Raw genomic sequence first — 25,657 nt, 5'->3', positions numbered from 1 at the left:
GTGAGCTCCCAGGTCTGGGTGGCCACACCTTGCTACTCTGCTTCACTAGTGTGTATCCTTGCATCTCTACCTCCCCCATAGTGTTCAATGACCTATTTTGGGGCCATTCAAGCTTTTTATATCCATCAACTCGGATTAATTGTGTGGATGGACTTATCTTTCCCATAAAGTCACGCTACATAGAAAATAACAAATATCTCTTCCCCGAAATCATTAGTCAAGAGTTAAGAAACAAAACAGAGTTTCTTCAACCCACTGAATATATGTTCCCCAAATATTTGCTTACATGGATTTTGCATTTTTCTTCTCAGCTAACATAAATGTTTTATAAAAATGGGATGCATGCCTCAAGAGGTCTTCATAGCACTGAGGTTTCCCACCATTTATGCACAGCAGACACAGAGGTAGCCAGGTGGGGGTGGGTGGGGGGGACAGAGGGTTCCACTCTAGCCACATCAAGCCCCAGCCACGTCATTGTCCCAGTCTGCAAAATGAAGAGCTTGAACTGGATGACCTTAAGGGTGCTTTTTGGCTCTGAAATACTAATACCTGTCCTAATTCCCCAGCTTGAGTGATGTGCTTCACCTGTGTGTTCTTGTGACCACCCACCCACCGATGCTTCCTCCAGCCACGTACGGACCAGATACCTGGTGATCCCTCCGACCTCAGCTTTAAAGCGTGGGATGGTGGGGACCAAGTCCCTCTGGTTCTCTGCCTGTCCCCAGCCCCTCGGGTGGGGTGTAGCAGGTAGGTGTTGCTCAATACATATTTGGTAAATGAACGAATAAATGAAAACAATCATACATGGACGGTGTCATTTTTTTGTTGGCTTGGATTTATCCTGTGAGCCATTTTGGCAACGTTTAGACTCCATCCAGCCCCACAATGCCTTCCTGTCGAGTAGTTCATTCGAACAGCACTGGAGAAGAAGCTGAAGGCTGGTTCCACCTGCCTATTTCAGGGGCTGGGATAATGAGCTGGCTGGTGTTCAGGGTGGGGGTGACTTAGGTTTTTCAATGAAGCCAAAGACCCTCAGGAAGCATGTCCCCTCCCCTGAGCCTAACTCCATCCCCACTGAAGTCTGCAGTTCTGCTCTGCAGTTTCTAAAGGTGCTCCTTAAGATTTAAAAGCAAACGTAACGTAGAGGTGACAGCTTGGCTAGTGTCTTTTTAGATCTGTGTACTTTTTAAACCTCATTTCAGTCTTGCGCTTGGTGAAGGCACTCTGGTGATGTGGACAGAGTGTTAGCTGAGGGATTAGCAGGCTGGATTTCAAATCCTGGTCCCTCAGCTTGCTAACAAGGTCCTCCCCTCTCAAGGCTGTATCCTGGTCCTCAGCTGGAGATAAGGCCTGCTTTTCTCACATGGATGTGAGAAAATGAACTAGCATAAGAAGATGCTTTGCAAATTGCCACGCATTAGAAATGTCAGATGTATAAGAGCAAGAAACAGAAAGAAGGGCATAAAGCAGAAGCAGAAAGACACACACACACACACACACACACACACACACACAGATTTAATGATGGTTTCACAATGCCACGTATGTTGTAAGTTGGCTTCATACAAAAGTTCAGAAGAAAGTGTGTCCAGACCTCTGAGGACACAATGAGAATAGACGTCAAACACTTTCCTTACCCTCCACCCCTTTCTCTAGTTCCTTTTTTGTAAATTATAAATGTCTAACAAAACTGACCGAGCTCTTGGAAAAGGGCAAGAGACGATAAACACGCCAGTTCTAAGGAGAGGAAGCAAACACAGTCCTTATGCTCGAGCTTGGGGACACCTTACTGATGGAGACACATGACATTTTGCAATGATTGCTGGTGGCGTTTGATGCAAGTCCTATGAAAAGGGGGCCACTGCCTCTCTGCCTTACCGGTAGGTTGACAGTCACGAGAGCAACATGAGCTGCTGTGACGCAGCGCAGAGCTGACAGGGCAGGGAGAAGGCGGACCTCGGTCTCTGGCCAGCTCTCCGTGCCACCCAGGCACAGTGCTCCAGCGTTCACATTGTTTTCATCAGCAGTGGGCCTCACTGTGGCTGGGCCAGAGCATCTGGCCACTTACAGGCACCTACATTCACTATGGCTTCATGGGCAAAACAGTATATTCCTAGTGTTAGAAGAGGTCCCCACCTTTTCAGCTGCAAATCTTTAGAGGGCTCCTCAGTCAGCAGGCCAATTCCTGATTTAGAGCCTTCTGCCTGCACCTGTCCCTACCTCCCCTTCAGCCCACCCCTGCCCAGCCTTCCTCAAGGACCTGCTGAGACTTCCTGAACTGAATTGAGATCTTTCAGAATGCCTTTTGCTGGCCTTCTGTAAAAAGCCCATAACACAGCTGAATCGGCTTTCAGTCTGGAGATAGCGGGGTCCAGAGACTTCAAGGAGATGAGGTCAGGGTGTGACTTACATAATCGGGCGAGACTGGAAATCCTCCTGGTTCATCCTCTCAGACTGGCGGATTTTCAGTATCTCGGTGTAGCTCAGGTTCTGTAGTTTGCTCTTGAACTGGTCCAGGGAGCTAGGCTTGGTTGTAAGAGCTCTCATAACCTGCTCCTTCACCACCTGCATTACCTGTAGGTTAAAGGAAGACCATAATGTTCCGGGGTGGACCTCGCCCATTCAGAAAAGTCTTCTTGTGTGAACGGCTCCCTGTCTCCGTGAGCGTGAATCCCTTTGCCTGTACTCGGCGCCCAAACCTTGAGCATGCTTTTCCAAAGACTACGCTACCATTATGCACATCTTTTGTGCTGTTGGAACCACAAGGCAGGAGATGGGGTGACTAACTTAGAAATGGGGGTGGAGAGGTGCATTGTGGGAAGAGTGCTCCATTGGCTGCACATATTATGTGACGGCTCCTGAACCAACATCGGAAACAATGCAAACTCCAGAATGAAGGAAGTCCAAACAACAGCTAGAAGTCTGCATAAGAATTCTTTTTTTCCAGGAGAAAATCGCTGAGACACAATTAACGGTGGAAGTATAGTTGACACCCTTTCAAGTGAATATGAACCGATATCCACCGCTGCCACTCACTAGAATGCTTTCCCCATGTAGTTAAGGCCTGAGTGTTCAGACACATGATGCACTTGGAAATGTGTACGTGGTATTGCCTCTTTGAGCCAGGCACTGAAAAAAGAGGTCTATTCAATTAGAAAAGACAAATCTCATTGGAAGCCTCAAGAAAAAAGAAGGATCTGGCAATTGGCTGCCTCAGGACAGAGGGAGGCAATTAACTATTGCTTCTGTTAATGTGAATTCATCTTCACTGGGATATGTAAAGCAGGAGAAGACCAGAAAAAACACAGAGGCAGCCAAGAGACTTGCTGGGTCTTTTTTTTCTTACCCTCCACTACAGATGAGAATGACAATTGTTGTTGTTGATAAGGTACCTATGTACCAGATACTATCTAGGGGGCTTGCTACAAGTTCCTGCTCTTAGTCCACGCAAAGCTGTAAGATAGACATTATCATCATTCCATTCACCTGTGAAGAAACTGAGGCTTCAAAAGCAACAGTAAGGAACTAGTTCAAAATCATACAGTTGGTTGGTAGGTGGCTGAGCCGGGATTTAACCCTAGGACTGTAACACTCTACTATACTGCCAGCCATGACACCATTCTTGGGGTGACTTAGCAACTTCAAAATAAGAGAAACATCATAACTGCACCTCAATTATATGCTAGGTTCTGTGCCAGGCACTTTACCATTCATCACCTCATTTAATCCTGCCTCCAATACAGTACAGTGGTGTTATTACCATTGTTTTACAGATAAGGAAACGGAGACTGAGAAGGATGGAGGATGATATCACAAAAAATTAAATCTAATGGCAGAAATTTCAAGAAACTATAGGAGAAAATTTGTGGGATGAGAGATCATATCATTTACTCATGGATCTGCTTTCTCCAGGAGGTGCCGCTGTTCTCAGAGAAGCTGCCTGCCATGCCTGTCCTGTGAAGACATGGTTGCTGGTGACAGCAGTGGGCTAAAGGCGTAAAGGTAACTGTCCCCCAGTCCCTGGCTCATGGGAGCTTCTAGGCTCATGGCTGGGTTGCTCCCTGCAGTCTAAGTCATCTGAGTATTAGCTTACCATTAAGTGGACTGTCGAGACAGAAGCCGCTAACAAAAATTGGCTTGAGAAGCATTATTTGTGAAGTCAACACAGCAAACATTACTGAATACTTACCATGTGCCTACACTTGCCGGGGTACTAGGAATTCAAAAATGAATAAGGTATGGCCCTTGCCTTCTATGAGCTAATGGTCTAATAAGAGAGCGAGACACAGGCAAAGATCATTGCAACAAAAACGTGGATGTGATAAAGAAGATGGACTCCGTTGGCAGGTGGGGAGACATTTCAGAGCAGACATCATGTGGGTTTTACAGAAAGAATGGGTATCCAATAATGTGGAAACAGATACATAATTTGGACATCTCTGCACATTAGCCACTTTGAACCTGGGCTGCCTCTGAACTGGAACCAGTTACATAATCATTGTTTCATGCCCTCAGCATAACAGCATAAAGGAACATTTCCAGCAGACCGTCTGCCTTCTACCTAATCTGCTTCTTTTGCACTCAGGCAAAACGTTAAATGTGGGATGTTTAACAAATTTTGAAATCGTGACCATCTCATATCATGCAGTATAAATGGCGGTTAAATTTGGTCAAGGTTGACCTATCTGACTCTTTGCTGGTACACGTGAGGGGTCCCACAGGAGCTTCCACTATCCCCATGCAGAGACACTCAGCATTGAGCCAGGGAGATAATTATCATCTTCCAATGTCATTTGACCTGGTGGGAGTTAGCACATGTAAGAGAGCTAAAGATACAGCTATTAGAATACCGAAAACGAAAAAGCGATTTTAAAATGCAATCAGGTGAAAGTTGGGAGAGTTTTAGAGATATCGCCACTTCCCTCAATGGGCAGATGAGGACACAGAAGCTCAGAGGGCCAGGTGATTCCCTGCTTCATGTGTTTCCTTAAGGGGCTGCCATGGAAATGACCATCACCAGCCCGCTTCTGACTAGACAAAATGATCCCGCTACTCAGTGGGTGAGTGACCTGAACTGACCAATCAGCACGTTTCCCCAGATTTTTCTCACTTGACGTGAGGCAGAGCTGAAGCTGCTCTTTTCCCCTCACACTGAGAACTGTAGGAGTGTCCCTTACTATACAGGAGAGTGGAAGATGAGACTGCTGCCAATAGAATCAGACAGAAGAAAGGAAGAAGTGCGTGCAAGAGTGTTAATAATGGTTAAGCCCCATTCACCCGTATAGTCAGTCCAACCCTGGTATGTGGTGGTTTGAATGGGATGCTTATCACTTGCAACCACAAGTTCCTGCAAATACATAGAATGAAGGCCCAGAGGAGTACTGTTTGTGGGGCCGAGGTTGCCTGGATCCAGGAGAAGTGGGGGGAGGACACTGGACAGAAACAACAAAGCGACTTCAGTAAGAAACAACGTTAGGAAATCATCTTCATTATATGCTCATGGTTGTACCATTGCATGGAAATGAGGGTAACCCCTTATTTGCTCCTACTTATGTCTTATGCTTAAAACCCACTGTTAGAGCTTCATTCCTCTAGCTGAAGACTTTGATCCCTGCCAGATGCAAGAACGCATAAGTGGAACAATCCTTTAAATTACCCACAATCACGTATACCTTAGTGTGAAGACACTATCGTTTCCTAAGAGTGGTTTCATAGGATAAGGGGGGAGGAAGGAAGCCATGGGGGCACCTGGACCTGGGGAGAAGGATGCAAGTGGCGAGTACACAACTGGCTTTGCCCACTTCGTGTCACAATTTTGCGTGGCACTGCCTCAAGAAGTTCTATGGTCACTCTGTCTGTCAGGAAAATGACCCCAGTGGAAGACGTCATTGATTTTTTTAAGACGACGAAATATGCAAGTCAAATATTCCTGTGTTGTTTGGCAAAGTACCTTCTACAAGAGCTGCAATGAATGGCTTTAAGTCTCCGTTAATGCTCCACGTGTGCAATTTAAATCAAGACATTCACAACCACCATCCTTTAACTCCGTCCTCTGGAAAATCCCAGACCATTTATCATTGTTTGAAAAACCCACAGACAGTGTTTCAGAGGCATCGGCAAATCAATGAACTTAAAACTTGTTAATTACAGCATGTGCTTTGCCACGGACATCAAAGAAATCATACTCTTAGAATTTGCATCCGCTGGTGGAATGGACTCATTATTTTATCAAGGTCTGAACTGTGCCTGTGGCGTGTTTCTGGAGTTCTCCCAGCACATCTTCTCTACGATAATGGCACATGTTACAAAAAAAGCGGGAGTCGCACAGGTCTTGTACTTCACATGGAGAAAAGCTTTGGTCTCCTTGGAAGACTGGGTTAAAGGTGGGGATCCCTGATTAGAATCATGTCTGCTGGTACAGTCGTCCCTTGGCATCCATGGGGGGTTGGTCCCAGGATCCCCTATGGATACTATAGTCCACGGAGGCCCAAGAGCCTTATACAAAATGGCATAGAACAATGCACTCAGCCGGCCGTCTGCATCTATGTTTCCATAGCCCCTCCAAGGGATTCTAGCGCACACTCAAGTGGGAGAACCACGGATCTCGGCAAACATCCAGCCCCACTCCTGAGCATCAGTATGGCATCCGTCGCAGTTCTTGTCACATCACTAGAAAGCAGTTAGGTGAGTTATTGGTGCACCTCCTGCCCCATCTAGATTGTAAATCATTGGAGGACAGGAACTCTTTTTATGCCATAGGACTTGATGCAGTCTCTCCCAGACTATGATTGATATGTTTAATGCCAGAGATTCCTAGCCTGCCCCTCTTCATCTATAGAATTAAACAGATACATCCTTAACAGAATTATAAGACTGGTGACACGTTTTTCAAAGCGTACTTTTACAAAGCCTGAAGGATACAGTCTGTGGCCTTGAGATGGTATCTCAGGGCACCTTGGGCTTCCTCTCAAGGCTTAGCTGGAAGGGGTTGGTCTGCAGCTGAGTGGAGGGTTTCTGGAGAAGCCACAGCAATGTATGTTTTGGGGGGGCATGGCCACTAAAAGGGGATCAGTTTACACAATCAGTGGTGACCCATGAAACAAATTGATCTTCATAATAAAGGAAAAAGGCTGCCTTGGGGAAGACAGGTACCAATGCAGTCCAGCAATGAAATGACGCCTTCGAATGACAGTCCAGCTTTATAAAATGGGCAAGTTTTCACTGCTGGGCTTGAGGACTGGACCGTTTTTCTTCCCAGGATTGTGCCCTACACAAACCAAAATGAGTGAAGAAGGCTCACAAGGACCAAGACATTGGAAGGAATCTGCCTGGAGAGCGGTCTGGGGAAAGAAGACACCAAGTGCTCACGTGTACGCAGGGTAATTACCTAGAGGCTGGGCAGGGCAGGGGGGTGGGCGCTTTGGGGAGCTGCTCTCCAAGGTTAGGAGTGGGGAGAAGTGGCAATGCCCAGAAATAGTAGGAGAAGTTAGGGCACTGGTGACTTACCCAGCAGGGACAATTATTGAGCCAGATGCAAGCTGTCATCCCCTTCCCCCCACCCCTTCCCACCTAGAGGTCTTTAACATCAGGACAGCTTCTGGAAATGAAAGATGGTTTTACTCTGTAGTTTTGCCACAGCCTAGGCCAGTCGCTGCAAAGGAGGGTTTCTGCTGAGTGGTGTCAAGTGTACTAAATGAAGGAGAGAGAGAAATGAAAGTGCTCTTTGGGCCCAAGGAGCGACATTTAAGTTTTCTGTGTTCACTGTGGGACTGTGGGGCATAAAGCAGAGGCTGGCAAACTCCTGTGAAAGGCGGATGGTAAATATGTGAGGTGTTGCAGGCCATAAGGGGTCTTTTGCAGTAACTCAGCTCCGTCTGCCTTGGTGGTGTGAAAGTGACCACAGACAAGTAAACGGACGGGTGTGGCTGTTTGAATAAAACTGGATTTAAAAAACAAACAGGTGGTGGGCTGGACTGGCCTGCAGGTGGTGGTTTGCCAGCCCCTGGCTATAGAGGAGACAGGCCTGGCTTCACAGTTGGGCAGCGCTCATTTCAAAGTCCCTCCATCACTCCTTTCGCTGGGGTTTCCTTACGGAGGCGATAACCTTTAGTTAGGGTGAGGAGCCGCAGAGCAGTCAACCCCAATCTATCACACCCATCATTACAACTCACAGGGCTCCAGCCAGCTTATCCAAAGACAAAAATCGTCCTTGCAGCAAGCAAACGACCCCATGACCATGCTGGGTGTTTGTGACATGTGCAGGGCAGCTCAAGATTATATTTAGGCTGCACCGAACAGAACTGATTCTGACAGACTGAAGAGTTATTTCATTAAAACCCAGTACTCTCAGCTCTCCCCCTGGATAGTTTCAGGGTCCTGAAGATACGCTGACACATCCTTGCTTCCTCCTGTCTCACCTCCCACTGGGGTTTGACCCGCAGTCAGTCCCCTGGTGAAGGGCTGTGCTCTGCAGGGCCCAGTAGGGTCAGGTTGAATGTAAATGAACAGAAACTGTTCGGAAATCACAGAGAGTCCACTCAGCTGGTGTGCAACCTCCAGCCCCCTCTTGAGTTCATCATGTGTCCTCAATTATACCAGATGAATTTGAAACACTGTGTTTATTAATAAATGCAAAAACAGCTCCCCTGCATCTCACAAAGGACAGATCTAAATGTGGCATGCCGTGATAAGAAAAAGCAGAAGCCACTGAATTGCTCCTGCCTGTGTTTCCCCAGTGGTTCTCTCACAGCCCTCTAAGCCCTGAGCCCCTGTGGGTATCTGTCTGAAGGGGCTGAGATAACCTCATTTACAGCCAAAGGGCAGGACCATGTGACATAGGCAATAAGGTCACTGTAACTGTTTCTCTCTCTAAGATGGCATTTCTGAACCCAGAAAACGCTAGGCTTATTGTGTACCACATCAAAAGCCAAGATATATATCTAAGAGCTGAGAAAAAGAACAGTTCACTGCAGACTGAAACTCAGCTTCCTCTAGCCCCTCCTGACAGAGGTCGGATTCTTCCAAAATGCAAAATGCAAACCCCAAATATGTACCCCTATGCTCAGTGCAGCATTGTTCACAATAGCTGAGACATGGAAATAACCTAAATACCCTTCAAGGGATGATTGGATAAAGAAGATGTGGTACATATATATAATGGAATACTACTCAGCCATAAAAAACGATGAAATACTGCCATTTTGGACAACATGGACGGACCTTGCAGGTATCATGTTAAGTGAAAGAAGTCAGACAGAAAAGGACAAGAACTATATGCTTTCACTCATATGTGAGATATAAAACAGAAACCAACCAATGAACAGACAAAACAAACAAACAAACAAACAAACAAACTCATAGACACAGACAACAGTATGGTGATTACCAGAGGGGAAAAGGGGTGGGGGAGGGGAAAGAGGGGAAAAGGGGTCAAATATATGGTGATGGAAGAAAACTAGATTGTGGTGAGCATACAACGCAATACACAGATGATGTATTACAGAATTGTATGAAATTTATTTAATGTTATTAACTAATGTTACCCCAATAAATTTAATTTTCTTTTTTAAAAAAACATAGTGATTCAGCACTGCCCGCAGAAGACCAGGCTCTTCAGTGTGACCACATGGGCCATCATGGGGGACTTTCACCTCCCCCTCTAGCAGATGCCTCCTACTTGGTCCCACCCCTTGCCCCACGATCTAAGCACAATGAGGTCCTTCCAAGGCCTGGAACTTCACCCCATGCCTTCATTTGTGTTTTTCTTTTCACCTGTGGCTGATACCCTCCTCTAATGCATGCTCATTCTTCAAGTCTAGACACCTTTCCCTGACCTGCCATCCTCGCGCTAGAGTTCGTGTTGTTGCCACCTACCCTCCCGTCACAGGATTGTACTGCGATGTCACGAATAGTGTCCCCTTGTTTATTGTTATACATACAGAGCCTGCAATACACATTCCAATTATGTGTTAGTTACTGAGAAAATATCCATTTACTTTATGACGGATGGACTCATCAAATGTTTAAAAAAAGGAAATAGCCTCGGAAATTAGTAATTTTCAACCCTCAGTCTACAACAAAATTTGAAAGGTACCTTTGTTTCATCCCTAAGTTTTCTGATTCGTTTGGTCTGGAACAGGGTCTAGACATTGGTCCTGTTTTACAAGGCTCCCCAGGGGATGATAATGGGTAGCTGAGGGTTACGGGTCCTTATGAGGAGGCATAAGAAGGTAGGAAAGAGCGATGATGCTGCCCTTCCAGGAAAAGAGAGAAGGGACACACTCCCTTCCCTCAAAAGTGCCCAATGTAACTTACAGACGAGGAACAAAGCCTCAGCTTTTTATTGCTCTTAGCTCCCCCCAAGGGTCGGTCTGCAGGTGCTAGCTGTGGCGTGGACAGGATGAGTGCTCTCCCCTGGGACGGTCAAAGAGATGGTCAGGAGATGGTGTCTGCTCTTCACATGCTTGGGCAGGCCCTTCAGAAGTCATCTCCACTTGGGGACCAGACCATTTACTCTGGGCTTCTTCTCACTGAGGCAGCCACAGCCACCGTGGTGCGGGCAACTGTCTCCCTGGCTCAGGCGGTGCTTAGGATGCCCCTTTAGCAAGGGCAGCCACCATCTTCCCAATGAGCCCACAGCACCTTGGGCAGCAATCAGCACCAGTGTTCCCAGACCCTCTGTGCCAGCCCTGTGTGCCAGCCCTGAGCAGGCAAGCCTGTGTACGGCAGTGTCCAGACGGGCCAGGGAACCCGATGGAGGACTATTATTAGACAGAGTATGAAAGGTGATTTTTCAAATGTATCCTGAGAGCAAAGCAGATGGCACTGAAGCAGTTAGAAAAGGAGCAAGTTGCTCAGCATTGCCGTTCCCTCACTCGAGAATGTCCCCTGGTTTTTAGCTGCTAATAAAAGAGGAATCAGATGGCAGGGGGTAGTGATGCCCAGGCAGCTTCAAGCATCCTGAGAATCTATTTAATCATAACCCAAATTGAGAGCTTTGCTACCGGCCCCCAAATAGCTCATTCTACAATGCCTGACCTCCCAGTCCCCCACAGGTGCGAGCTGGGGGAACTTCCATTTCAAAGACTAAGACACAGGGCACTCACACGACCTGCCCCTCACAGAAGGCATTTTAATTTAAGGTTTAAGGCATCTTTATAGCCAGTAAAAAAAAATAAATAAATAAACCGTTCCACCAGCAATTCATCTTAAAATCAATTAGGGCTGGGTTTGTTGAAGATCGATGGATATGAAAGCCACATCTTTTGGACTTGCTGCAGCATCCTCAGGGAGCTAGTCAGACAGAAGAGATGGAAAAGGTGAGGGCAGGGATGGCTTCTTTCTCCCTGCAGCCCTCCCTGGAGGGGAGCGCCATCAAGAGGCAAAACAGCCATGCGATGAAGCTTCCCTTCCCCACCAAAACAGGGAGACTAATTAATACAGCGATCTGCCTCGATTTGCTGGTTCGCTCACCGGAGGCCCTGGTGGGCAACGGGAAGCTCTCTTCCCGGTGCCTGATGGAGTCGGCCTCTGGCAAGCAAAGTCCACTAATGCCATCACATTAGTGGGTGGCATTTAATCCACAGCTCTGAATAACCAACACATCAAGCAAATCAGTCAAAATACGTGACTGTGTGTGGGGAGAGAGGCAGCAATGGACAGGGCTCGTTTTTTGCAAACAAGATTGAAAAACTCCTCTGAAATGGTGAGGGGGGAAAATGACTACCCATTTTTAATAATTCTGCTCCTGATGGTTTTCTAATGCTGGTTTACACTTATCCCTACTTTGCCAAGCATGAGCATAGAAAACGACGTCTTTTGCAAATCTTCTGAAGGTTACAAAGAAGGAGCTTCCCAATAGGCAAGTCTCGCAAACTGGGGTCCCGATAGAGGTGCGGTTCTCTTGGAGCTAAGGCTGACCATGGTGGGGGTGGACTGACTCTCCGTGGAGCTCCCCAAGAGCAGAGGAGGAATCTCATTGAAGAAGTAACAGCCTGAAAGGATTTTTCTTTTTTAAGTCACACAATCATGATGCCAAAAAGATGGAGCTAAATGATGAGAAACACCCCGTTGTCTTTGTTGATGGATGAATGGCATCCACAGAGTTCTCTAAATATTTCTCTAGACACGACCAACCAATCTGAGGGGGACTTACTGCCCCTCTTCACTTGTTCATCGGTGAGTGCATGGTGACCACCTGCTCACATGCTGATGTCCCCTGTGTGTCTCAACCTCTACGGGGGGGTGGGATTTACCCAATTCATCTCTATGTGCCCAGCATCTGATATCGGTTTCTTGAGTATTTGTAGAGTGAATGATGTAGCTAAAAGGAAAGTGGACAGAAAAATAGCAGTGCGCCCAAATAAATCAGCCTCAAAATACTCTAAAATTAGTCACTATTAAGAAATAAATGAAATGTCTACTGCTTCACGTGGAGGGTGCAACCTGAAGCCCCACACATTTAGATCTCCCAGCATGTTCTGCATAAGCTATTCAATAGTGACAAATGAAATGGGACAATGTTCCCCTCTGGAAGAGAGATTTAATAAATGTCTCATCAGCAGACTGCTCAGGCAAGACCACGGGGAACTTGGGGTGGAAAGGCAAGGTCTGGCTCCCAGAATCGAGCTCTGCCACCAGGCATGGTGACTGTACTCAAGGCACACTGGCATCACTGCCTCAGCAGGTCACACCGGAAGGGCAGTGCCACCAAAATGAAAATGTTGGTGAGGTTATTCAGCTGTCAGATTGGGCAGGGGAGACAGTCACACAGCGGGACTTAAAATTTAGCAGAGTCCACTGGCCAAAACTCTGATACAGACAGGGAAGGGCTGTTCTTGCTATACTCTCCACATATCCTCCCCTTTTCAGCATTCATCACGATAACCACGTGATACTTTAAGTGGACCATTCTTTATTGAGAACTTCGATCGAACCATGGGATGCATTTCACATTCTAGAGATAGTCAGCTGAATCAACAGAAGATCTGAAAGGTAAATATGTTTTGATTTTCTAAACTTTATCTAATAAGTTGACAACCCCTGGTACTGCATTATAGAAGCTTTAGAAATATACATTCAACCAAGAATTAACTCAGCTAACACTTACTAGGCACCTAGTATGTGCTAATCTCTGGGTGAAGTGCTGGCAACAATGGCCCAGATCCAGTTCTTACCCTTGGGAAAGTCAAGGGCAGTGAGGGGGCGGGAGGTGTGCATACAAATAATAACAGTAGATCTTAGTAAGTGTTATTATGGGTATTGGCTGTCCACATAATTTAGGGGCAGGGTAAACAAAGTGATTACTAAGCACACCATTGGTTTTTGTGCATATAAATATATTTGTATTCTGACCCCACTGCTTTAACAATCGTACTTCTCAGAGTGAATTGAAATTACGTGTTCACTACTGGTCTCCCAGTAAGAACCTGAGCCCTTTGAAAGAAGAGAATAGACCTCACTTGTCTTTTTATCACTAGTGGATTTTACAGTTTCTTATACCTGGAAAATTTCCCCCTCAGTCCAGTAAACTGAAGGTCAACCAGATTTTATTTCTGAGTTACATGCTACAAAAATGATTTCTAGGGAGTCTTATAAAGGCTGGGGTCAAATCCCTGTGATGATTTTAAGCAGAGGGAAAGAGGGTTTATAACAGTAGCAATGATAGATGAACTCTGATTAACACACTGCTATACCAACGTCCTGCGGCATTTCTCCCAGATGGTTGTAAATTGGGACACCTCATAAATCCCCAGGCCTTTTCTTTTCCATGGCCAGTTATTACAATGTCCCAGGGCAGCAGAGCATTTTCCAAACTGAAGTAATTGTGAGCCATTTGTTATCTTCAAAGGAGAACCTGTCAACCACCACCGCCACAAAGCTCAGACAATTAAAACAGCCTAGAATGCTCTGATGCTGCAAAAAATCCTGACAGTTGTTTGGAGGTTTGGGGCCAATGCACCCAAGGAAGATCTGAAATGGTTCTTGTATTTTTCCACGCAAAACCTCTTCCTTTCTGCTTATTCACTATACCCCTTACAGCTGGATGAAAGCAGCTGTTCCCACGGTTTACAGAAATCCACTGGTACTGCTGGACTTTTATCAAATTTGGTCTCTTCCCTTAATGATGCGTCCTTTGGAGGAAACAGCATAGATGGTAAGTAACTACCCCTATATGTGGTGGATATATACCGTCATTCCTCTGTTTCATGCCCATGGCAGGCATCACTAATCTATCCGGGTACTTTTTTTCTGATGAACCCAGGACTCAGCCTACAGGCAGCCACTACCAATCGATTGAGTTTGGCGTTCACAGTGGCTTCCATCCTCTCTCTCTGAAGGAACCGATCTTTGTGAGCAATAGTTAATCTTACCTAACACATTATACTGTTCAATAATTTCGATTTTCTTAAAAGTCCCAATGCCCCCCTAACCAAAGTTCTTTGAGGATTAGCCCAAGTCCTTTCAGTGCCTGAGCTTGTATTTAATTGTATGTCTTTGTGAAAGTTGACTAATCCAATGTCTAAACAACATCTCTGTCTCACTCATCACCTTGGTGATCAAAGTCAATGCTAACACCTCTGGATATGGTGTAAATTCCGTGTTAAGGACCCTGTCCTGGGCCCTAGAATAGAGCCAAACACTCAGGAGGAGCTATTCCATGTTTGTCGAATAAGTGACATAGTAAGTAGGCATAGGTCTCCTAGGTCAAATCATAGACCTGATGTTGAACACAATCACCTTTTTCCTTCTTTCAAATTTCAATCATTTTTTTTTAACTCTGGGAAAAAAATTTCTGACTGTAACCAATGTTGAAGGAACTTTCTTAGAATTATAATTTGATGAAAGTAACTGATTATTTTCTTAGAAGTAATATTTATTGCTATAATGCAAATGTTCTTACGACTTGTTGATTAAAAACAAATGAAATGGTTTCCTAAAAGATATAACTTGTATTAGAGTTCAGGGATATTAAAGAGTCAATGCTCTGTCATGTTTTGTTATTTTTATTAAAGAAAGATAAAATGCGAAAGATGGGGAAAAAGGCATGCACCATGTAAAGGGATACTAACAAAGCAAGCTTATGGAAAAGGTAAGCTAAACTAGGGCTCTTCTCAATTTCTGACATAAGTAAAGTGTACATGTTATGTGGGACCTCGCCATGCATACCATTCTTATATGAGAAAAAATATTTTTAAACTGAAAACAAATTTAATATCTACCCCCTGTCTCACTCGATCAGGGTTAGAACTTTCCAGGTCGATAGAAAGGCAATGGCTTGTGATCACTTTGGCTTTAGTGAAAGGTGGAAGGAAAGTAGTGAGGGCTGGAATCCCACAGAACCCAGTTTGATTCTTGGCTCTCTCAAATTTACCATCCGTGTGTCCTGGGGCAAATTTCTGAACCTCTCTAAGCCTCAGATCCCCAATAAAGTGGAGATTATGGGATAGACCTTGCAGTGTAAGGATTAAAAGAATGTTTGTTTGTCAAGCAGCTTGTAGGAGACCAGATGAAAACAAACTCAGGGAGAGAGGTAGGTAGTAACACATTAGAAGACAGGTCGAGATCAAACTATGGAGGCCTGTAACTGCCAAAGAGAAGAATTTGAACTGTATCATGTAGGAAGTGGTGAAAACTTAAGATCTTTGAGAAGAGGAAGGAAGTGAGAAAGTCAGACTTAACTAAGCCAGAACACCTGTTGTCTACTTGGCTTTGCATCTTTCTTCGTGGGCTGCCTCCTGTGTAACTGGACATATCTCTCATCTTTCTGTATTTCCCCCCCCACCCCCCGAAGGGATTCAGGAATCCTTGTAACGTTTGTAATAAGGGGTTATTTATCTTTAGGAAATAGATAGTCCTGGCCAGTTCTCTGTCAGTAATAGGGAGAAAGAGTGTGCTGGGAAAGACAATAAAAACACATGTAAGTTTTGGTACACCACTGAAAGGATCTCTCCTCAATTAGAGCTGAGATATTTTCTCTCTAACTTCAGGATCAATATATGTCTTCCTCATTGTCCCACCCAAAGAACAGAAATAGCACAAAGGAGAAAATTTGAGTAAATACATGGGTGCCAAACCAACAGGGTACAATAGGTGAATGAAATGAGATGGAAAAACAAGAGATAGGAAGTACATGAGGCAAGATCAATACTACTTAAAACTTTTTTTTTCCGGTGTAAAATTCATTTGATAAAGAAAAAGTTAAGCTATAAATGGCTGTCCTTTTGGCATAAAATCTTCAGTAGGAATGTGTCAATATACTAATACTATACTGATACAAGTGCATTGTGCCTGAAGGTGACTGGGAAGATGGTAGACTCCAAAAGCATGTTTAGAAGTGGTTAGAACTAAAGCCCAGGGAGATGATGGAGTTGTATGAATACACCAGTAACATGCCTCCCTCCTGATCCTGGGGTTCATCTCAAGAAAGCATCATCTACCACAGCATCCGTCCCTTCCCTAGTTAGGGTAATCAAAGTCATACTGGTGTTTCTGAATGATTCCCCTTTCCCAAGAGCCTTCCTCCTGAGCTCCCCTCAGCCAACTTCCAGCTATTTGTCTTTGGCTAACTGGTTTCTAAGATGCTCTGCAAACTGCCTGCTCCCTACACATCATCAATCAGCGCCAAACTAAACAGGCGCCAGGCTCAGCTGAGAATCCAACGGCTTGGCTCATCACCCCAACACCTAATGAACAAACATGAGTGATGACTACTGAGTAAATATCACGAAGAGAATGCGAGTCAGCTAAAGGAGTATTGCTTTAGACGTTACTCCTAGGAAGATGGCAGGACAAATCTTGATCTCCAATTTGTTTCAGACAGATACAGTGTTTTCCAATACAGTGAAGCTTGCTAGCATTTACTTAAAGTGTTACATTGTAAGGGGGATAAAATCTGGGTCATTTAGTGGGTACATTCAATAACTTCTGTGATATTGGATAGATGTATGTAAGCTGTAATAATTCCTATCCAGTAAAGTAAACCATGAGGGTGGGTTTGTCAGTAGTTTTGTTAAAAAAGACATGGAAGGCCATGAATTACAAAAAAAAAAAAAAAAAAAAAAAAAATGTGCCTGGCATATCTATGTCTATGTCTTAATAAGAAATGCTTGTGCTTTACAAAAAAAAAAAAAAAAAAAAGCAGAAGAAGAAGAAAGAAAAAGATGGCAGGTATGCCTATGAAAAATCATCATGTAAAGGCAGCACACTTAATTATCTCTAAGCTTAATGTTAGCAGGGATTGGATAAATCACGAGAGAGATAGGAGGGAAGCTGCTGAGCTACATCCAAAGGGATCTATTTTTGAAATGATCAGAATATTAATAATAGTTAGAGCCGGTAAGGGACAAACCCTAAGGCTGTTCCAGGGTATATACGTACCCCTAATGGGCAGGGGAAAAGAGATAAATGAAGTTAAGAGAAAAGTGGAACACTGGATAGTAACTAACTGGGTCATATTCTTTCTCACTTTATTATTTTGGTATATTTCTTAAGGTTCTTTAGCAATACAGAATGGAAACACATGCGCTTTAGAGACAAGGAGATCTATGATAACTTACTTATCTCTGAGCCTTAATTTTCTGCTCTGTTAAACGGAGATAATACTCGAAACACAGTTAGGAGTATTCAATCAGGAAACATAAATGGAAGTACCTAAAATAATTCCTGATACACAGTAGATACTCAATAAACATTACTTTCCCCTTTGTTTCTCTTCACATCTATGGCATACATCATGTCTACCTCCCATTATGATTTACTTCATATATCTTTGTTAAGCTGTGAAAATTTCTCAAATTCAAGATTTGCCCAAGTACCTCCACAGCACTTGCAGTCTGTTCAGGATGGGTGCAACAAATGCTCCCTGAAAAAATGTCTGAAGGACTCAACCCATCAGACAAGTGATAGCGCAACATGCAAAATACATCCTCCTGGGTCCAACACTTTTATTAGCATATTGACCACAGTGTGGGTCATTTATAAATCCACATTTGCCTCATTCATTAGATTGGCTTCAAGGGACACCTAGTACATAGCAAGTACTCAATAAATATTAAGAGACAAAATACTTTAATACACCTCTGTATCTGTTTGGGGGACTCTGTTGATATGAAGGACTATTTATTGCATTAGAGGAGAGGAATGACAACAAGTCTCAGCAGGAGACCAAAATGTGTGAGAAAGTTTATTTTAGGGGAATCTGTACGGAGCTTATGGGAAAAGAGTCAAATGATGGAGGTGAAAACAGCAGAATGTTTATATTCTTGTGAAAACAAACACAACTTGAGTTCTGGACACAGATAGAGTTTGACCCACTTGAGCAGAGGATACAGTAGAAGAGGAAGCGTGATTATCCTCGCAATGAGGTCCCCACCTTATGATGACAATAAACTGGGACAAAAAAACCCACATACGTGTCAATAAATAGTAACAGAGTTTGAACAACATGGTGTATTAGCTTTGCCTTGAAGGAAAGTCTGGGTAGGAGTTGATGACACAGGCAGAGAATGGGGTCATGAGGAAAAGATTTTGAGTGGTGCACAGAAGAGTTACAAGGAGCCTGTGCACTCAGGCTTCCGGGTACTGCCATCGTTTGCTGATCTCCCTTTGACTTGTGTGGATAATAAACCACGTGGTTGTAACTGGAGTCCTCCAATCATATGGCAGCAGCAGAGGGTAACCTTGACAGTCTCTCAACATATGACTTGGCAGATCAGAGATGTGTGTGGTGTCTTAAAGCTCTGTGTCCTATTTAAAGGAAGGATTATTCACTTGAGGGTCTTCTTACAACCTGAAATTGTGTGTCACGGTCCATGAACATGCAAGTGTGTGCTTTTCCCAGGGAAACCATTGCCTTCATCAGACTCTCAAAGTTGGTCATGATGAAGCCCATAAGTACCCCTAATTTAAAGGGGTAGCATGAGAAAAAGAATGATGTGAACCAGAGCTGAAGCTGCATGTCTAACTTTCAATGACAGACTAATTTGTCTGTGGAATGTTTTCTTCTGGAAGTGTCCCATAAACACCTCTCACACAACATTTCTAAAACTCAACTCAGCTTCCTTTTAAAACTGTCCTCCCTGGGGCATTCCCTACGAAAGTTTATAACATCCTCCTTTGGAGCAAAAATAATGACATCATCTTGGACCCTTTTCTCTTCTGCACCCTCTGTGTACAGTGGTCTCACTGTGACTCTACCTTCTCACCGTTTCTCAGCTTTGCCCTTTTCTCCCACTCCCACCTCCTCTGCTTGCTGAGGTCCAACATCCCTCTTTGAGAAGCCTCCTAGCTTGTCTCTCTCCCGCAACGTTCACGGTCTCCCATCTCTTCTCCACTGAGGGACCTGTGTGATGAGCTGAACACAAGTCTGACTGTGTGGATCCAGGTGCTCAGGAGCATCAAGCCAAACGCTTTACTATGGAAAACAATTATTCTCCATCATGGAGACTCTGCCTGTATTACCCAGTCTCATCACCTCCCATCTCCCAGTTCAGACTCTGCCTTCTAGAAACACCAGGTTACAAGTCATTTCCTCATTCTTTCACGCTGTTGTCTTTTTTTGAAATGCCCCCCCCCCCCCCCTTCAAGAGGCTAACTGCTCACCTTTCACTCAGGCAGGCTTGTCATCCCATCACAGCCCTGAGCTCCTTGTATTAAAAGGCTTAGTTTAAGCCACATCCCCTCTGCGTCCTCTGTATTGTTACAGCCTTTGTGCAAGGACCCGTCCTATTAATCGTGTGATCCCCAACACCGAGAATACCGCCTAGCCTACTGAGGATTCGTGGTGTACTCATTTTCTTCTGGTTGGGGGATCCAGAAAGCATCATGGCTGCTCTGAAGGCTTGGCCAACAGCAGCTAGCTGCAGGAAGATATGCTGAAAGGAAAGGGAGCCAAAAACACAGTCCACAAATAAAGGCCTTGACTTTTCACATGGAAAATATAGCACCACGCTTCCTTCCATGAATCCTGCCCCTTTCTTACTGACCTGAGTGTAAGCCAGCTGAATGACAGCTCAGCTTCACCTTAATTTTTCATATGGGTCAGCTCTCCCCAAGTATCACGTTATTTCTTCATCAACACAGCATTGCATGTAGTGAAAGAGGCTAAGGACTTGCGCGCAGTAGGTCTACGTGACTCTGCTAACTCTCCTTACACAGACAATTCTTTTCCAAAATGAATGCTCTATTTAAGGCTTTTTGCATCTGAATTTGCTTATGTGAAGGAGGGATGATAAAACCTACCCCACAGAGTAAAGTATAACAGATAATGCGTCTGAACTGTAAGGTGCCATACAAATGTACATTCTTACTCTGTTGTTTAAAAATGATCAAAAACATCTGGGTAAACTGCCTCTTCGTGTAAAATGCAAGATTCCAGAAGTTCAAGTTGTGAAACCCAGACAGCTTTCATTTAACCGAGCACAGTTTCTTAAACTATTGGCCCTAGTAACAAAAGGCGAAGATTAAATATATTTATTTTTGGTAATTCTGTCTAGCTCAGGACACTAGTCATATTATATGCATATTTGCAATAAAACTACTCAACTTTATTCACTATGTTTATTCTTTTATTTAAGAAGTAGGAGGAGGAAAGAGTGTTTTGAGGGCTCCTCCTTGGAAGAGTGAAAACAAAGATAACCAAAGCTGACACCACATTCGGCCCCTCTTTGTGTCCCAGATGTGTACCAGACGAGAATCGAGAAGACCCTCTCAATCATGCCAACCTCCTTAGCTTGCAACACAAAAAGAATTCATGAATGAAGAGAGAAAGCCATGTTGAATCAACAACTTGAAGAGCCAGAAGGCCAGACCGCTGTTCTCCAATCTTCCTATCTGAGGCAAAAGCAAAAATAGCACACGCTTGTGTTGGAAACCCAGGAAATCAAATCAAGAAAGATGCTGACAGCTGAGCAGAGTAAGTGACCTCCCCAGTAAGGAGGGCGAATGCAGCCACACAGGACAGATGCTGCGGCCTGACCCACAAGCAGGAGGTGAGGCCCGGAAGGAGGGAGAGGACCGAGGTGGCCACATGAGACAGAACTGCTGAGGAAAAAGTTCCTTCCCAAAATAACAACCGCTGAAGTGAAGACCCGGGTGGCTAATTTTTAAAAGGTGCAGTGCTTACGTGGAGACATCCTTATGCAGCAGAAAGAGCCCTGGTTTTGGAGCGGGAGAGCTCTGGGCTCTGAGCATTTCCATTTAACCTGATACAGTTCAGCTGCATCACCTTTCAAATGGACACGATAACACCTCCCTCTGTGAGGGGCTGTAAAGGTTAAACACAATGAGGCCCCTAGCACAGTGACTAGTGATAGGTGTTCAATACACACGTGAAGTCCCTGCTTCTCACCCCCAAGAGGCTTAGTGTAGGCGATTCTTTTAATTTTACTTTCTTTGCTCATTATTCCCAGTCATAACATCTTTGCATGAACAGAGAGATTAGAGTTCAGCCAGTTCTAGCTTCCACCTAACACAGTGATAATCTCTACCATCTCGTGACATGTGGCCCTTCGGCCGCCTGCCAGCCTGGTGCTGCAATATGGAGTTTTGATTATAACAACATTTTGCCGCAGCTGTTAAAATATGCCTACTTTACAGGGTTTTATAAATTCAAATGATGTATGAGTGTTTTTCAAAATGTAAAGCACTATGTAAATGTAACATAAGCAGAGAGATGAAAATATTTCAGTTTATATTAAGTAGTCTAGTTCTCTAAGGCAGTGCTCCCCCCCCCCCCCTTTAGTAGGAGAATCCTTTTTCAGGTGGACCTTACATATTGCCCTATACACACAACCAATAAAGGCAAGCCTTGTCTGGGTGAAATCGGAGGAGGCAGATTGAGTGGGAGCCTGTGCTCGGTCCCTAACTCCCTCAATCCCCAACTCGCTCCCCACCTGCCTCCTGCACAGCCTATACGACACTGGGTCTGTGCCCAGGGCTCCTGGGGGAGCAGAGCTTGAAATCCTGGCTCTAAGGAGACACAGAACTCTGATCTCAGCCTTGTCCTTTCCTAGAAAAGGCAGAGACATCACACAGAAAGGACTGCTTTACGCTGTTATTTGCAAATAGTAATTAGCTTAATGAAGGCCAAAGCTGTAATTACGGCCAGCCTGCTTGTAATGTAATTTGAGACACTTTGCAAGAATTTTGAGCAGGAAGGAAAATTCAGTGACATCTGATGAATAAGAGCTGCAGGTTGCAATTTTTGAGAGATCGCTGAGTGAAATTCACAGAACGTTTTTAGTGAAAATAATACTTGCTTGCTTTAAAAGTACTGTGAATACTATGATTTAATTTATTAATGGTTAATTATTAATATTTTCAAATCCTGCTGCTAACTGATAGTGTGACCTTGGGCAACAATTTTGGGACCCTGCTTCTTTATTCTGAGTGGGAAAGTACTTCATAAAAAAAATCCTAAAATCGAAGATGAAAAATGGTTGGATTTACTTACATTACATAGTCAGGACTTTTGTTCAAAAGAGAAATTATTGGTAAGTAATCAGACAAATTACAAACTGGGAGTTAATTATTGCAGAATCTAAAGTTGACCAGGAATACGAAAGGAAAACGCCTAGAATATAAAAAGAAAGTGAAAAGTAGATAAAAGACGTGAAAAGACAATTCTCAGAAGGGAAAGTCCAAATAGGTAAAAAGCATGTGCAGAGATGCTCAACCTCACTAGGGATCCTCGGTATAAAAGTTAAAACAACAATGAAATGCACTCTCAGCTATCAGCGGACCAAAGTTAAAAGGTGGTCCATACCAAATGGTGGTGGGGATGTGGAACTTTCACGTGCTGCTTCCAATAAGGAAATTAAATATGCATATATCACATGACTCCAAGATCCAACTCCTGGGCACACATCCCAGAAATAATTCTCACACAGGTCCCCAAGGTTTTCAAATAGGGATGTCAGTTGGAGAATTTTCTGTGCCAGCGGGGATGTGGAGGTAACATGAGTATATATTAACAAGGAAAGAGACACATAAAATGGAGTGAATGCATACAATGAAATTTTGCAAATGTTGGAAGTCTACCCAGAAGCAGTAATATCCTGGAAAACACAATGTTGAATGGAAAAAACAAACAAAAAAAACCCTTACTTTTTAGAGTTATTTAATTATAGATCTATCACTTATGGAGATAACTATACATATACATATAAAAGGAAGAATATTTTATAAGGATATGTGCACATCTTAATTCTGGCCTATTTAAGACGATCAAATGAGATTGATAAGTCAAATTGCCTGGCAATATAGGAAGTGCTCCACACCTACTTGCTTCCCCCATGACTCTTAGAAAATATAGAAGCAATGCAGTTTTCTTTCCTTTTTTTCGTGGCACTAAGAGTAGCCACTCAGATATGGGTGTAGAAGATTGGTTTGCAAACCTGAGTGTGTATCAAAATCACCCAAAGGATTTTTAAAAACTACAGATAACCAGGCTCCACCCCTTTACCCCCCAGAATGAAGTGGATCATAATTTCTAGGGGTGGGAAGGAATGTGGGCCAGGGCCGGGGCCTGCAGAGCAGAATGTGAAAAGTCTCAGTATTGTGCCTGAGGGTTATCCACTCTGATCTCAGCCACTCATGTTCTTTGGATCATGGCTTTTAAACCCTTCAACGACTTTTGCTAAATAAAGCAGCACCGAACTGCTCAAAAAGTAATATATTCCAAAATATATGACTAGTGTATACAGTATGGTACTCCATCTGCTCTTCCAAAATACTTGAGTTTTAGAAAATAATGTGTAGCTACGTCTATAAATTGCTACCTCCCACAAAACAAAGTAGACTCGCTTTAGAGAGTATGGGAAAATATTTTTTTCCTTTGGTTTATCTGTAGCGAGAAAGCTAATCAATAAAGAACAAGCAAACGTGCCTTCATTCATTCATTCATTCATTCATTCATCCATCCATTCAGTTATTCAGTCAACACCTGGGATAACTAAAAGTACTGAGGATGTATGTTATGCAGAGGATGGTTCAGCTAACTTATAGCAGTCCAGCATCCATAATAAAAATAAGTGGCACCCACTCAGTGACTTTCCTTCTTACAGCTCAATGAAGCAAATAAATGTATGCCTTGGGTTGGAAGACCCCAGAAAGCAGAGAATCTAGCTCTCCCTGTTGGATGTCACCATGTGCTTCACGGGAGGCAGCACTGGGTTAATTTTGACTAGGACAGCCATTCATTTCTCTATTTTATTCCCCACAGCACTTAGCACCATGGAGTCTCTGCCTTTTCCAGCGCTGCTCAGATACAGGCTGGGACCGGGGAGCCTGAAAGCTGCCCCCGATCAATTCCTGAACCAATCTCTCTCGCCAGTGGGTGAGGCACGGACTGGCTCACGAAAAGCAACATTTAGGAAAAAAAAAAAAAAATGTGGGCTTTGCAGTCAGATAACCCTGGGTTTGAAACCCCGCTATCATCTCCTGGCTGAGTCTCAATCTCTTCATGAGTGAAATGGGATAATGCCGAGAACCTTGCTGGGCTGCTGGGAGAACCCGACAATGAATGTACAGAGCCTGGAACAGAGAGGCCCTGGGAAGGAGGGAAGTGAGGGACATCACAGCAAAGCCAGCATCTAGTCCTCCTGTTGAGAGCACTGCCCCCCTCTCCCACCCGGCTCTCTCGGAGCCTCCGAGATGCAGACTCTCTGCTCACTGGGAGAGTTTCCACAATCCACAGCGCTCGGGAGAATGGAGCACTGTTGCCAACTTGACTGTAACTGGACAAACCCATCTATCCATTTCCGGCCCCCATTCTCTGAATTTCTGGCCCCTCTCATCATGAAATCTCCAGCCAGTATATGAAATTAGCATCACAGATCCAGTAGACCATTCAGAACTATGAAGTATCACTACTGGGAACTCTCCAGGGAGTGCCAGAAGCTCCCCACCCCCCTTTTGACATCCACAGTGATCTGTTCAGGACGCAGGGTTCTTACTTCTGGGCATTCTAGCCTGGACCAATGTCTAGTAGCTTTCTCCTCCGACGTCAGCCTTACACTTCATCCTCTAGCCTGGCCTGCAGTATTCAGATCTCACCCACTCTGCCCTGAGCAATATATCCCTTGGCCAAGCCATTCAAGAGCCCACATATGGGGCTCTGGACTTACTGAAAAAATGTTGGTTGAATACAGCGAGTCCATAAAATGAATAATAGAGTGAATGAAATGTGGCACTCCTTATTGCTGAATGAGATTTGGATTGACTGGATAGGTGGACTGTCACCCAGAGACGACAACTGTCACTTGGCACTGCCTCTGGAGAGAGACACACACAGCTCCAAAGAGTTCGTGTTTTCCCATTAAATTGTTTTGTGGATAATAAAAAACAATTCCCACAATATCCAAAACTGTATGGTTTTTTAAAACTACATTATAACATGGTGCTCAGTTTATATCCTAAAACATAATCTCTCACCCAATACATTAATCTACATACCCGCATAATGAAATTCATATATATATATATATATATATATATATATATATATATATATACACACACATATACATGCACATCTTTTAATGAATACCAGATCACTATAGTTTTATTCATGAAAAATTTTTTTTCCAAAAAAATCTGGCATAAAACATATCCCTATTAAATCACTCTCCAAAATGGTAATTTAAGAACAAAAGTT

At 44.0% G+C, this 25,657-nt stretch overlaps 1 protein-coding gene across 8 annotated transcripts in view; it reads right to left on the bottom strand.

Moving 5' to 3' along the window:
* Window positions 1-25,657, bottom strand: part of ELMO1 (engulfment and cell motility 1) — a 474,721-nt gene that overhangs the window by 37,887 nt on the left and 411,177 nt on the right. For all 8 annotated transcript variants that reach the window (XM_019726329.3, XM_074341005.2, XM_019726327.3 and 5 more), the window contains one exon: window positions 2,411-2,574. In XM_019726329.3, the coding sequence (XP_019581888.1) occupies window positions 2,411-2,574 (164 nt within the window). The remainder of the gene's footprint in view (window positions 1-2,410; window positions 2,575-25,657) is intronic.

The sequence above is a fragment of the Rhinolophus sinicus genome, chromosome 4, assembly GCF_057876585.1.
Source record: "Rhinolophus sinicus isolate RSI-liver-muscle chromosome 4, RSI-T2T, whole genome shotgun sequence".
NCBI lineage: Eukaryota > Metazoa > Chordata > Mammalia > Chiroptera > Rhinolophidae > Rhinolophus > Rhinolophus sinicus.
This window is presented reverse-complemented; position numbering and strand designations above follow the sequence as displayed.